The following is a 14,276-nucleotide window of genomic DNA, read 5'->3' on the forward strand; positions in this document are numbered from 1 at the left end:
TCTAATGGAACATTGAGAAGTGATCACATTGATGAAAGTGCACATTCAAATGATATCAAATTCATCATATACGATCAACCTAAAGGGGTATATAACATAAGTGCATGCTATTCATCTTAATCATGGATGGCATATTCACGAAGAACATATGAAGAATATGAAATGAAGATCTCCCTCCAATCAATGATAACTAGTTCGTAGACAAATGTAGTAGTTATCGACAAATGTTAAAGGTTGACGTATGAAGAGCCTATTGAAATTGCTTGCAAGCAATGATGCAAGGCATGCAATATGTATTAAAGGGTACCATTGCCAGTTGGAATTCAAGCAATAGTCAATGATTTTTAGCAAGTATATGTGATACAATTGTAAGAAGATGCACAAGAATGTCTCAACAAACTCTACAAATTATATGGCAATAATATAAGTATCCTTATTATCTTGCGAGAAAACAAGGTGGTCATTACAAGCAATAAAGTCTCTTGCCAACACACTTAATGTAGCATGCAATGATTACAGAAATACCTCTATATATAGTCAATAGCAATTCAGTGCTAGACAACAACATTGCCTTGTGAATAACAAAGCTAAAGCTGATACAGTCGACACAACAATCATGTAAGGAGATGTAGTAATCTTTTCTACATCAACCTAAGAGCACTAACGAAGAGATATAAACGGTACAAGGTGATACAACTTGTCCACGAATGATTATAGAAGGCATGTCTACAAGCGAGTACATGAAGAATGGTGGAAGAGACGGCATGTCCGTAGCACATTCAATGTACCTACCAATTGTTGTGGCAAAGATACTAACACTTCTATGGTTGATAATTGTCCAAAATCATTCAAATACATCGGCCTTCTATAAGCAAGGACAGATGATGTATAGTGAAGAACAAATATCTCAGGGGTTGTAGAATATTCAGAATACATACTATATGTTATTTGCAGGCAGAAGCAAATGAGATACGACAAGTGCAAATATATGCAATTGTCTACAAACGAAAGCAGGAGACTTGTTAGTGTACTACAAATGCGATTAGTGCACGACAGTTTACCTGTACGAAGCAGCGAACAACTCTATTCAGAAGCTGTTGCGCCACGCCACCGGATCTGCAACATTCGTACAAGCGGACAGAAGGCGTTTCACAAATATTCTAAAATACCCTCGCACATGCACTGTAGTTTGTACACACTTAGGTACACTAAAAGAGGGTATACAATCGACATCCGCATGGGCCCCGACGAGCGTGTTATTGGTACACATGTGACGTCTAGGGATGCTGAGCGGGTTATTAAATTTGAACCCGATCCTTCTAAGCAAGTAGGAGTCGATAAGGTTCAATAAATAGTTACAAAATGCCCCCAAACACCCGCATGGGCCTCGACGAACATGTTATTGGTACACATGTGACGTCTAGGGATGCTGTGCGGGTCTACAAGTGAATTCAAGTTCAAAACTGATCCTTCTATATAGATCAATAGGAGTCGACAAGGTTCGAACCAACAAAAAAATATGTGGCCGTGACGACCAGAATATTTGTTTTAATATATTCATATTAGGCCTTCAAAGCCTAAAGTCAAGAGAACTCGCTCTCAAAGGCATAAAGCCTACGACAGCCAGACAGATCGACAAGGTAGCTTTAACTGGAAATAACCCCTAATACCCCGATAATGGCCGTGTTGAATGCAGATCTCAACCGAAGGGGTTCCCAAACATTTTCAAATGTCTCCCAAAAATTAAAAAAAAAACCCACAAAAATCCAAAAATCATTCCAAAACCTCCAAAATATTTAAAATTGAAATAAACTATCAATCGCTTAAAGCAAAATCCATCCGCCCTCCGCAACAGTTTGTCGGGGTGGACAAATCAAAATTTACTTCAACTCACAAAAGAGCTAAATGCCTAGTCGAAAATATCACTAGGATCCATTCTCAAACAATCTCCTGCTAGTAAGGACGTGGTACGTGTCCTCTAACCGGTGGTTTGACGCCAAATGGCACCGCAGGATAAACGGTTATGACCCAGGGCCCCTCTGAACAGAGTGGTTTTGCCGCCAAATGGCACCACAAAATACCGGTTATGGCCAGCGCCGTTACGCTCCTTAATGGCATCAAATCCTTGAGATATGAATCAATAGGATATGATCGATAGGGCACAAAGCCCTCTGTTAGCTAAGGTGGATTTAAATTTGTCCCCTTAGACAAACATTCAACCCAGGTCTACAAGGTACCCTTGGACGAAGCAACCCATGGCTGCCGACAAGGATCCTTCTGTCATGTTGGGTCGACTACCTCCTCTGACTAAGTAGACCAGGGACCATGATGGTCCGGGACGACGGAACCATAGAATCTTGATCGGGTCCATCATCCATTCCCCCACCATCCGCTTTAAGTGTTAGGTGGTGAAATTTCCTATTTTAAATGTCAAACTTTCCAAACCTTTCCAAATACCCAAATTCAAACCCAATTTCCAAATCCAAATCCATCCTGCTACTATATGCCAGATAACGCGTATATCTACGTATCTGATTGACGACTAGCCTTAATCGAAAGTTCTCTCTCGTAATAGAGAGAGAACTTTCGATTAAGGCTAGACGTCGATCAAATTCGTAGAATATACGAGTTATCTACTAGCCTTAATCGAAAGTTCTCTCTCGTGATCGAGAGAGGTAATTAACTATAGGGGCTTGCGCCTATAGGAAACTAGAACTCAGATCATAAAGTCCTCACAAAATGTGGGCGAAATCTCTGGGTAGTGTCTTATCTACAAACCCATCTGCCTTCCAAAATTTACCTCGGAACTTATCGGTTAAAACTCCATCGCTCAAAACAAAAAGAAAGGCGGGGGGAGGGCGGGGCCGCATTTTCGGAGCCCACAAAATCATCACTGCCGATGGTTCTTTTGTCAAAGTTGAAGGTCAAGGAGACATACCCTTATCCCCTTCCCTCACTCTAAAAAATGCGCTCCTTGTTCCTCAATTATCCACAAATCTTATATCCATACAAAAACTTACCAGGGATCATAATTGCCAAGTTTTATTTAACTCTTCTTTTTGCCTATTTCAGGATCAGGAATCGGGGAAGACGATTGGACTTGCTAAAGAGAGAGGTGGGTTGTACTACCTGGAAGAGCCAAACAAATCCAGCTACTCTATATTATCCCTAGTTGACAAGAAATCTACCATTTGGCTTAATCACTTCAGATTAGGACATCCATCAATAGAAATCTTGAAACACATTTATCCAAAACTTTTCCATTAATTAGAAAATGAAAAATTTCATTGTGAAACCTGCGAATTAGCCAAACATAAAAGAACCTCCTTTCCAAACAAGAATGAAAGATGCAATACTCCTTTCTATCTCATTCATAGTGACATATGGGGACCCTAAAAAATTTCAAACATCTCTGGGGCTCGTTGGTTTGTATCTTTCATTGATGACTGCACTCAGGTTTCTTGGATCTATCTCCTCAAAAATAAATCAGACGTTAGCACCATTCTTCCCATTTTTCATACCATGATCCAGAATCAATTCAGGGTCAAAATAAAGAGATTTCGTTCGGATAATGCTAAAGACTACTTCAATCAAACTCGACACTCTTACTTTCAGAGTGAAGGTATCATCCACGAGTCCTCCTGCATTCACACCCCACAACAAAATGGGGTTGCGGAAAGGAAAAATGGTCACCTCCTAGCCTCCATTCGTGCCTTCGTACTCCAACATAATATACCCACTCCTAACTGCCACCTACCTCATAAATCGACTACCGTCAAAACCTTGGGAATGAAAGCTCCAATGGATATTTTGTCCTCCTTTTACCCTGAGTTTCGAACCCATAATAACCTTACACTCAGAATCTTTGGGTACACTGCCTATGTCCATATCCATAGCCAGAACAGAGGAAAACTAGATTCAAGGGCACTCAAATGTATCTTCATTGGATACTCTGCCACCCAAAAAGGGTACAAATGCTATCACCCCCCCCCCCCCACCAAAAAAAAACCCCCCCCCCCCCTACAAAGAAAATACTTGTATCCATTGATGTCACATTTGATGAACAAAACTCCTACTTTACCAAACCTCATATTCAAGGGGAGATTGAAACAAAGGAAGAAGATGAAAGTATGCTTGCACCTCTTGATCTTCCTCCACCACATCAAACCAATCCTCCTGAAACTCAAACTAGGGAAGCTGAAGATAAAACTATCCTTAGATTTGGGAAAGTATATTCCAGGCGTACAAGTTCAACCTATACTCCGAAGCAGATCCAAGAATCTGAGCCATCTCCTGAAAATAAGGTAAACTCTCCACTTCGCTTATATCCAATAACCAACTCTATATCCTTCAATAATTTTTCCTCCACACACAAAAACTTCCTGGTTACACTAGTTGATATTTATATTCCTAAAGATATTTCTAAGGCACTATCTGATGTAAATTGAAAAAATATCATGAAAGATGAAATGCAGGCTCTAGAGAAGAACAAGACATGTGAGATCATTAATCTACCAACAGGAAAAAAAACCGATCGACTGCAAATGGGTGTTCTTTGTAAAATACAAATCTGATGGCACACTAGAAAGATACAAAGCAAGATTAGTGGCGAAAGGTTACACTCAGACATATGATATTGACTACCAGGAAACTTTTGCACCAGTAGCCAAAATGAACACTGTCAGAATTCTACTCTCAATAGCAGCTAAGTACAATTGGCATCTAAAACAATTGGATGTAAAAAAAGCATTCCTACCTGGGGATCTGGAAGAAGAAATATTTATGGAAATACCGCCAGAATTTAAGGAAAATTCTGAAGGTAACAAGGTGTGCAAATTAAAAAAGGCTCTATATGGGCTCAAACAATCACCAAGGGCCTGGTTTGGAATGTTCTCTAAGTTTATGCTCCTTAATGGGTATAAACAAAGCCAAGAGGATCATACACTATTCTTTAAACATTCAGACTCAGGGGGAGTCACAATATTGCTAGTGTATGTGGATGATATTATCTTGACTGGAAATAATATGAAGGAGAAAGATAGTATAAGGAAAAATTTTACCAAGGAATTTGACATCAAAGAACTTGGTAGACTAAAATATTTTCTTGGAATCGAGATAGCTCACTCCAGCAAGGGAATCTTCATCTCACAACAAAAGTACATTAAAGATCTTCTAAAAGAAACAGGGAAACTAGCCTGTAGGCTAGCACCTAGTAGGCTAGCACCAACACCAGTAGAACCTAATCTTAAACTGGGGGAAGCTAGAGAAGATCCAGATGTGGATAAAGGGGCCTACTAGAGACTTGTAGGAAAATTAATCTATCTTTCCCACACTAGACCAGATATAACATTTGCTGTAAGCATGGTCAGTCAGTTTATGCAGAATCCAAATCAAGTCCACATGCAAGCGGTTGACTAGATATTACACTACCTTAAAGGAAACCCAGGAAAGGGGTTCTCTTTAAGAGAGATCGCAGAATAACCCTAGAAGTATACACGGATGCTGACTATGCAGGATCACCTGTTGACAGAAGATCTACCTCTGGATATTGCACATTCCTTAGAGGTAACCTAGTTACATGGAGAAGCAAGAAACAAAATGTAGTGGCAAGATCTAGTGCAGAAGTAGAATATCGAGCTATGACCTTGGGAATATGTGAGCTACTATGGATCAAAATAATCCTAGAAGACTTAAAGGTCAAGTGGGATGAGCCCATGAAACTATATTGTGACAACAAATCAGCAATCAGCATAGCCCACAATCCAATCCAACATGACAGGACCAAGCACATAGAAGTAGACAAACATCTCATTTAAGAAAAAACTAGACAGTGGTCTAGTAAGTATCAACCATGTATCATCAAAGGATCAACTTGCAGACATCCTTACCAAAGGATTGGACAGTTCTGCCTTTCTCAAAATGATTAACAAGCTGGGAATGACAGATCCATATTTCCCAGCTTGAAGGGAGTGTTGAAATCCAGTCGTTTCCAGTGCAAAGGATCCAACGAACACAGAGATCAATCCGTGAGAAGCTCTCATGGATCACGCCATAATGAAGGAACTAATTTAGGAAAGTGTTTATTGGGATTTTATGTATGAAATCTGTAATTTATTATTTTCTCATTAAGATATCTTGTATAGATTTATAAATAGGAAATATATTACTGAATAAAGACAAGTCTTTCCCTCTTATTCCTCTCAAATCCTTGTTTATAAGAGATCACATCTGATAAAGATAATGACGTGAAGATTAGAAAGGCAATTTAGTAGTTCTGTAACATATTCCAAGATTTTTCTTCAGAAGATGCGTTACCAAGGGGATTGAAGTTGGCCTCAGGTTTTCTTTGAAGTCACTATGAAATTATCAGCTTTAAGGTAGATTTTGTGTCTATGGGGCCGTGGAGTCTGATTGTACGTGTGCCAGTATTTTCTTGGAAAGCTGAAATGGTTGGGAAGCCTAGATGGAGTAAAAAAAATTTCTTACCATATAGAATAAGGTGCGACGTGCATTTTTATTTTTAGTTAGATATTTAAGCATCTTATGCGAACGCCTAATGTACGAGGCATGAGGGAGCGTGGATGGTGTACTAAGATATTTTACTTTCAGCCACAAGCTTGGAAACTAGTACTTTCAAGCTCATATCATGACATTTAAATGTTGGCACATCAATCCATGGACTTAAACGGCAGTGTGAGTAGTGGGTTGGTCCAATTAAGATTTGGAGGTTATGGATTTAAGCCATGGAAGCAACCTGTCGGCAAATGCAGGGATAAGCCTATATTCATCAATCCTCCGCAGGCTTTCATTGACTAGAGCTTATTGGTACAGCCTTTTTTTTACATCAATATATGGCTTAGGGGATACCTAGTTGTTAGATCGCCCTCTAAAATCTCAAGAGCATGCCTATATAGCATAATTGCAAATTTTGATGTTGCATTGAAAGTCATTTCACTTTCTTTATGCTTTGCAATTTTGCATTAGTTCGTGTTGTAATCACTATAGTTTGCTCCATGCAGGTTGTATACATCAGTACAATTCGTTGAATGGTCAACCTGATATTTTGAAGTCTCTCTATTCTGCTTTGCAACCATCAAGTTCACTGGAAGAGCTCAGGTTGATACCCTTGTACCTATTGTTTGATAAGATTGATTTCGCCAAGTAGCAGATAGATTTTGAATTGGGGGCTTTCTCTTGTGAAATATAGGAAAAACTTTTTTTTCATGGTGCATTTGCTTGTTTTCTCTGGACGTGCTGGTAAACATATAAAGCTCAATCTTGCTAGCTACTCATTAAAGTACGAATCAATGTGCGCTGAGTGCCTTACACTAAAGGAATATTAAACTGCATACTTTTGCCATACATATCTTCAAGGACGTCTATTTGTCTAAATGATACCTCCTATTAAATTCCATGCATTACAACAGGAAGGTTTGCATTTATTTGCTGCCATTGAAGAGTTTCTCTTTTCCAAATTGCCTTTCTTGAGGTTTAGTTTTAGCATTTCATGTGAACTGCATAGCATGAGTAGGCATTGTGTATAGTTGCTGAATTTAAAATTTTGAAATTGTTTAAGATCAGTTGTCCATTCCACATTGGCTCTTTTTTTACCCATATATAATTTGTTTTCCATTAGATAAGCCATTGTCGTATAGCCTTACTAAACTGAATGTTTTCCACTGGTTTATATATCGATGTTACTCTATTTGTATTTGCTAAGTGTGAACATGAAGGTTGCACAGTTGAGGCGTGTAATAAGTTGTAACTTGGGCATATATATATATATATTTTAATGCTTTTTTGACACAGCAGATGTTGGTTGCTTATCAATTCTGATCACTGCTAGTTCTGCTAGGTTTTGTTTTGCACATTTTGCTTGTTTAAATTATTCTTGGGAATTCTAATCTTGCTATGCATTACTTGATGCATGATGTGCCTGAAACTAAATATTGGTTAGATAGGTATCACGATGGCGGGCGCCTTTCTGATCAGCAAATGGCTCTGTTGCAGTATCAACGTGAAAACCTTCATTATTTGAGTGAAGAGGTATGAACCAAATCTGAAGTTTCAGTTTTTATTTCCAAAACTTTCCTTCATAGATGTACATGCTTATCAGCATTGGAGTGTATAGCAAGGTAGAATAGGCATCATTGTCCATGAATCATATCTCATGTTGCAGGTACTTCGTTTACAAGAGCTGTTAAGCAAATACCAACGAGCTGATGATGGGGCTACTCCTCAGGTGCAAAAATATTCTTCATTCTGGCATTTCAAAGATGTTTGGGTCATTTTATTGTTCACTTGTTCTTCCCTTCGATATTCGTTTCTGTGTATGACATCACACAATACATATTTGTGCTTAGGAAGGCTGTTCTCGCAAACATTTTGTGGCCACATTTTAATGGTCCTATTATTGTTTTGAGTTTGCTATTCACAGAGAATCATAAAGTGCCTTATGTGATTGGCCGGCTCCTCTGCAAAATTTTAGTTCATGTTAAATTAACCGTGGAACAGGGTTTCCAACTTGAATTAGGCTTTACATGGAGATGAAAAAGTTTCATATTTTTCTTTCTGAAATTTTAGGGCTCAAGTTACTACTGGAATAATTGCTACAAATTTTCATGAATTTATATAATCTTATTATTCAATCATTCTCTAGGGTCCTAGAATTCTTTTGAAGGATCATAATTTTGTCATATGGTTGACATAATTATATTGCAGTGTTTGTCTTAACAAATATAATTACTAGAAGTGGATAGAGATCTAAAGTCATAATGTTTGCTTCTTGCCATGTTTGATGGGTTGTTATGAGAAGGTTGCATGATGGGCCATCACTTGAGTTTGCCTACCGATAGGTTGGAGCCCCAATAGAAGTTAACCTCATATAAATAATGCGGAGAACACAAGAGTAGGAAGGAATTATTTTTATTTGTCAAGGTATTTGATACAAAATATTATATAGTCTGATCTCGGAAGGAAAGAAGGAAATTAGTCTACTTTAAAACAAGAAAATATCTATAATTATATAAGCATATAAATATTTTCCATTTAGAGCTTCTTAATTTGCCTTCCATGCCCAAACAAAATTTGAGCTTCTTTCTTGACATAAATTTGTGGGATCTTGATTTCCTTCTTGAAGGCACATAAGACATGTTGATTAAGCCTTCTTTCAGCTTTTCCTTGATGAATGTCAGTCAATCTTAACATGCTTTGTACCACCATATTCTATTGGGTTATAAACAATGTTTATTGTCCGTTTTTTTTTGGCAATACTTAATAGGTTCTTGATCCTTTGCTCATTTAAGATAGTTTTTAGCCATAATAATTCATAAATTCATTGGGACATAGCCTTAAATTTTGAACCAACACTAAATCTAGCCACCACATTCTATGCACTGGTGATCTTGCATTATCTTTATATATGTAAGCTTGTAGTATGAGTTAATTATTCCTTCTGATGGAAACTCCTTTACTAGATTACCTTTTAGGTAGTAAAGCGGATGATAGATTACTTATAGATGTAGCCTTTAGATCGTTTAGGAACTGATTGCCCATATCAACTATATTCAATTTCTGATATAGCATGAGCAAGGTAGATATGTTTTCTTACAAACTCTTATGCATATCTTTGTTAACTATTGGCTCTTCTTTTGCTTCCTCTAGTTTTTAATTTGGCTTAGTAGGTATAGCAATTAATTTGCAACCTAGATTTTAAGATTCCTTTAAAAAATCTGTTTCATAATTTTGCTGTGAAATAAAGATACGTTGTTTTGTTTATTCAATTCTAAGAAATTACTTCAATCTTCCAAGTCCCTTCATTTCAAATTCTTTGATTAAACATAATCTCAATTTTTTCTTTTTGTCCTCAATTTTTTCTTGTAGCAATGATATTATCAAGGTTTACTAGGAGTACTGCCAATCTCTTTGTTCTTGAATGCTTAATAAAGAGGGTATGATATCTTTGATTTTGTTTATACTCTATTCTCTTGATTACTCTAGTAAATCTCTCAAAACAAGCTCTAGGTGATTGCTTTAGGCTGTATATGGCCATTTTTGGTCTACACAATCTGTTGGTTGTTCTCATTCTTCAGATTGTTGTCTTCCCTTCAAATCCTGAAGGAATGTTCATGTAAATTTATTCTTCTAAATCCTTATGTAATAAGACATTCTTGACATCATAATGTTGAAGCTGCCAGTTGAACTAGGTTGCCAGAGATAACATAATTCTTACTTGTAGAATAGAACAGTAGAAAAAACTTGTATTTTATGATACAAAGAGAGGTAAATATACATGGTGCTGCTCAATTCATTTTAGGAATTTATAAATGTCTAGGAATGAGACTTGAATACTACTTTTAATTACAATTAATAAAAAATTTCCATGTATAATTTTCATCATTTCCATTTTCGAGAATTCTTCCTATTGTTATGGTATGAAAATTGTCCTCTATACATAGTTTATCTTTGCCTTTTAGTATTAAACTACTATCCTATAGAAGTATTTTTTACATTGTATTGTTGCATAGACTAGAGAGGGAGTTGAAGATATACTTGAATTATGGAGGTCAACTTTAGAGTCTAAACGTTCTCGCTTGAGTAGATCTAAAGCTGAATATATGGAGTGTAATTTTAATAGTAATAAACCTAGTGACTGGATTGTGACTTTGGGCGATCAAGTCATTGATAAGAGTACATGTTTTAGATATCTTGGATCTATTGTTAAGATTGATGGTGAAATAGATGGGGATATTATTAGTAGAATTTAAGTTAGATGGTTGACGTGGATGAATGCATCGGGTTTGTTGTGTGATAGAAAAGCCCCCCTCAAACTTAAGGGAAAATTCTATAAGATGGTGGTGAGACCTGCAATGCTTTATGGTGCCAAATGTTGGCCTATAATACTAAGTTAAGGATTGCAGAGATGAGGATGCTCAGGTGGATGAGTGGCTTTACTCATAGAGATAGGATACGAATTGAGCATATCCGTGAAAAGGTTGGTGTAGCTCCAGTGGAAGATAAGATTAAAGAAAGTCTCATTAGATGGTTTGGTCACATAAAACGGCAGCCTTCCGATGACATGGTTAAGAGAGTAGAGGTATTAGATTTGACTTATGTTAAGAAAGGTAGAGGTAGACCTAAAAATACTTGGTTAGAGAATATTAGAAATGATTTTTCCTTATTAGATTTAAACGAGAATTTGACTTTTAACAAGACACAATGAAGAAAAAGGATTTATGTAGCCGACCCCACGTAGTAGGACAAAGGCTTGATGTTGTTGTTGTATTGTTGCATAGACCACCTAAAGTTAGTGGCCAAAAAAAGCTAGTTGTGAATGATTTTTTTTCGTATCCTTTAGATGTAGCCTTTAGAAATGTCAATTAGATGTGATCTCATTTTCAAAAGTACCTCCTACAAAATTCAAAATGAAGTTACTTCAGACCTAAAGTACAATGAAAATATGAAAAAATGAAAATCTAACATTTTACATAATTCAAATTTATTCAAGATAAATAAATTATTCAAAATTGAAAGTAAAATTCATCCACCATCTGCAATCATTCGAAAGTGATTAATTCAAGAATAACTTCAACTCATAAAAAAGTCAATATTTTGTCTAGCGTATCACTATAATTCATTCAAATAATCTTTTGCCAATAAGGATGTGATATATTTTTGCTAATTTGTGGTTTCATTACTATTAAGTATCACAAGTAAATGGTTATGACTTGAGCTCTTTAGTTTAAAAAACTATTTAGCTTGATAAAATTTTAGATTTCCTCTCAATTTTATTTGTGCCTATTTAACGTTGAATTTCTTCGAGTACAATGTATGTACGATAATTAATTTCTAAGAGAAGGTATATCCTTGTTCTAGCATGAGGCTTGATTTTTAGTTCCGGGTGATTTTTTTATTTTTCTAGATAAATTGTGATTGGTTTTCCTAGTGTAATTGATTCTAAATCTATTATAATTGGATTTTCAATTGCAGTGGGAATTTCACTAGAATTGAGAATTTTTATTGTTTAAATTTTCTATTGAACTTATTTGATTTAATTGATCGTTAAATTATCATTTGGCATAGGTTATTTGTGCTTTCTTGATTGCATTAATAAAATAATAATTACTTTTTTAATTTGTCTTTGAATCTATGGAATTTCTAATCCGAGTTGTATTTTTCATACATCATATCATCTAGTTTCGTTAGGAACAATAAACCCTAACACACCATGCTTCAAATTAATATCAAAACTTAAGGTTTTATAATCGTGTCAGCTAAGCTAGAAGTAGGACATATAATGCCTTGGTCAAGCTGCGAAATATTAATATATGAAATAATGTTGTAATGCAATTTAAATTAAATCGAGCAGACTATGGTTATAAGTGCATACTTCTTAATGACTAATCTTGAAAACCTTTAGGTTAGTTTTTGCCTAACTTTTTTTTATGTCTTAATGACAAATTAGTTATACGTCTTTATTAGTATTTCTTAGTGCACATTTTAATCGTGTAGCAATATCATTGCTTGCTTCATACCATACACATCATTTGTTCCTGATTTTAAATGAAGACATTGGTAGGCAAGTGACTATTAAATACCTTATATATTTTCACAAAAAGTTTGGCGATGGTCCACTTTGATGTTTTTGAAAGCAAGTTTAGTGATTTTCCATGGATTAAACATTAAGTGGAGTACTGAAATTAATGCCTCTTCCTGAAATAAATATACCCTAGATCTTTCTAAATAAGTTTTTATCATATTTTATTCTACCAATTTAGATTTATTTAATTTTATTTGAATAGCTTTAATCAGATTTTCTTATTTATGGTTTTCTGGTTTTGTAAGTTAGAATTCCTCTATATAATGTGGTGTACAAGTGAAGTTGTTATTGTGTATAGCAAATTAATAAGGATATTTTAGATATTATTTATCAGCTCTGACTTTACTCCTCTCCTCCAAAAGGTCGCCGTCCTGGGGTTTACTTTTTTGCGATGTAAGAGTATCTTTTATTTGCTTCTACGATTTCAGTTTGGCTGGCTCCATATTTACTAGTTTGCTCCAAATACAATAATTATAGTTGCTGGCTTGCTTGTTAAGGGTTAGTTTGGTGGTTTTATCTTTTGTTTTGCTGTCCTACGAGAGTTTTGATAGTATTAATCCAGGTTTTTGCATATTGTTTTGTTTGAAGTGAAAGAATTAATTGATTTTTGTCTATAGCAAGGCCAACCTTTGATATGAGAATTGATCAAAACAGATCCGCCTCTGTTTTAGGCTATTTTTGATCTTGGGCTAATCGGATTCAGAGCTTTTCAAGGAAGAATAGTTATCTGTTTCTATTCCATTATATGCAGGTTGATCTTGCTCATCTATTGGCAGCTCGTGACCAAGAACTTCGAGCTTTATCAGCTGAGGTATTGTTAGCATGTTTTAGTTGTGTTCCATAAATAAATCTAGCTTTATCTTATCACCTGTCTTAGTAGTTTGTTTTCAGGAATGATGTGTTTGTGAACAAATTCCAGTAGTATAATGTACATGCATCATTATTCTGAAGGTTCTGGTATTTATTCATGCTACTTATTATTCAATTAATATAACTAATATTATTTGAAGGTTTCATAAAATTTCAATTTAAAATTGATGATTGATTTGCTGCATGGTGTGTTAGGGTAGAATTTATTTTGAGTGAGCTGTTAACCTCTGTATAAATAAGAGGAGAAGAAGCCATGAATCCAGCGTATGTACCTAGCACCCGTCGGATTCAAGAACTCCTCCGCGAAATCTGGCCCAAATCTCGCCGAGGCACTGTTCCTTCGGCGCTGTTCGCGTCTCTTCTCCGTGAATCCTGCAACAACGGCCTCGATCGCTAACCTTCGTGCTCTTTAAAATGAGAGCGATGCTCTCATTCATTCCCGCTGATTTTTCCCCACAACCAGAGCTCCGACCCTTGTCTCCCTCCCGATTCCTTCAGTCCAGAGAAGCCGAGAGAGAGAGAGAGAGAGAGAGAGAGAGAGAGAGAGAGAGAGAGAGAGAGAGATTACCTATCTTCTTCCTCCTCTCACCAAAGCCGCTCCCCATCCTCTCCTGTCCGATCTCCCCTACCCGACGCCTCCAAGCCCTAGCCGCCTACGTCCGACTTCGCTCAGCCCGACGACTTTCCCTCCCCAGTCGGATCGGAAGTCACGTAGTTTTGATCGGAAGCATCAACAGAAGCTCGCTGGTGAGGAGGGTAACTACCCCCTTTCACGCACTCCTTCGGCCAAATCCCGCAAAGCCGCCGA

The 14,276-nt window shown here is 36.6% G+C and overlaps 1 protein-coding gene across 10 annotated transcripts in view; it reads left to right on the forward strand.

Moving 5' to 3' along the window:
* LOC110109129 (protein FIP1) overlaps positions 1-14,276 on the forward strand; it is a 49,772-nt gene that overhangs the window by 30,456 nt on the left and 5,040 nt on the right. For all 10 annotated transcript variants that reach the window (XM_020840061.2, XM_028700387.1, XM_020840058.2 and 7 more), the window contains 4 exons: positions 7,020-7,116; positions 7,962-8,046; positions 8,180-8,242; positions 13,350-13,409. In XM_020840061.2, coding sequence (XP_020695720.1) covers positions 7,020-7,116; positions 7,962-8,046; positions 8,180-8,242; positions 13,350-13,409 — 305 coding nt within the window. The remainder of the gene's footprint in view (positions 1-7,019; positions 7,117-7,961; positions 8,047-8,179; positions 8,243-13,349; positions 13,410-14,276) is intronic.

This window comes from Dendrobium catenatum, unplaced genomic scaffold (genome assembly GCF_001605985.2).
Source record: "Dendrobium catenatum unplaced genomic scaffold, ASM160598v2 fragScaff_scaffold_1504, whole genome shotgun sequence".
Taxonomy (NCBI): Eukaryota; Viridiplantae; Streptophyta; class Magnoliopsida; order Asparagales; family Orchidaceae; genus Dendrobium; species Dendrobium catenatum.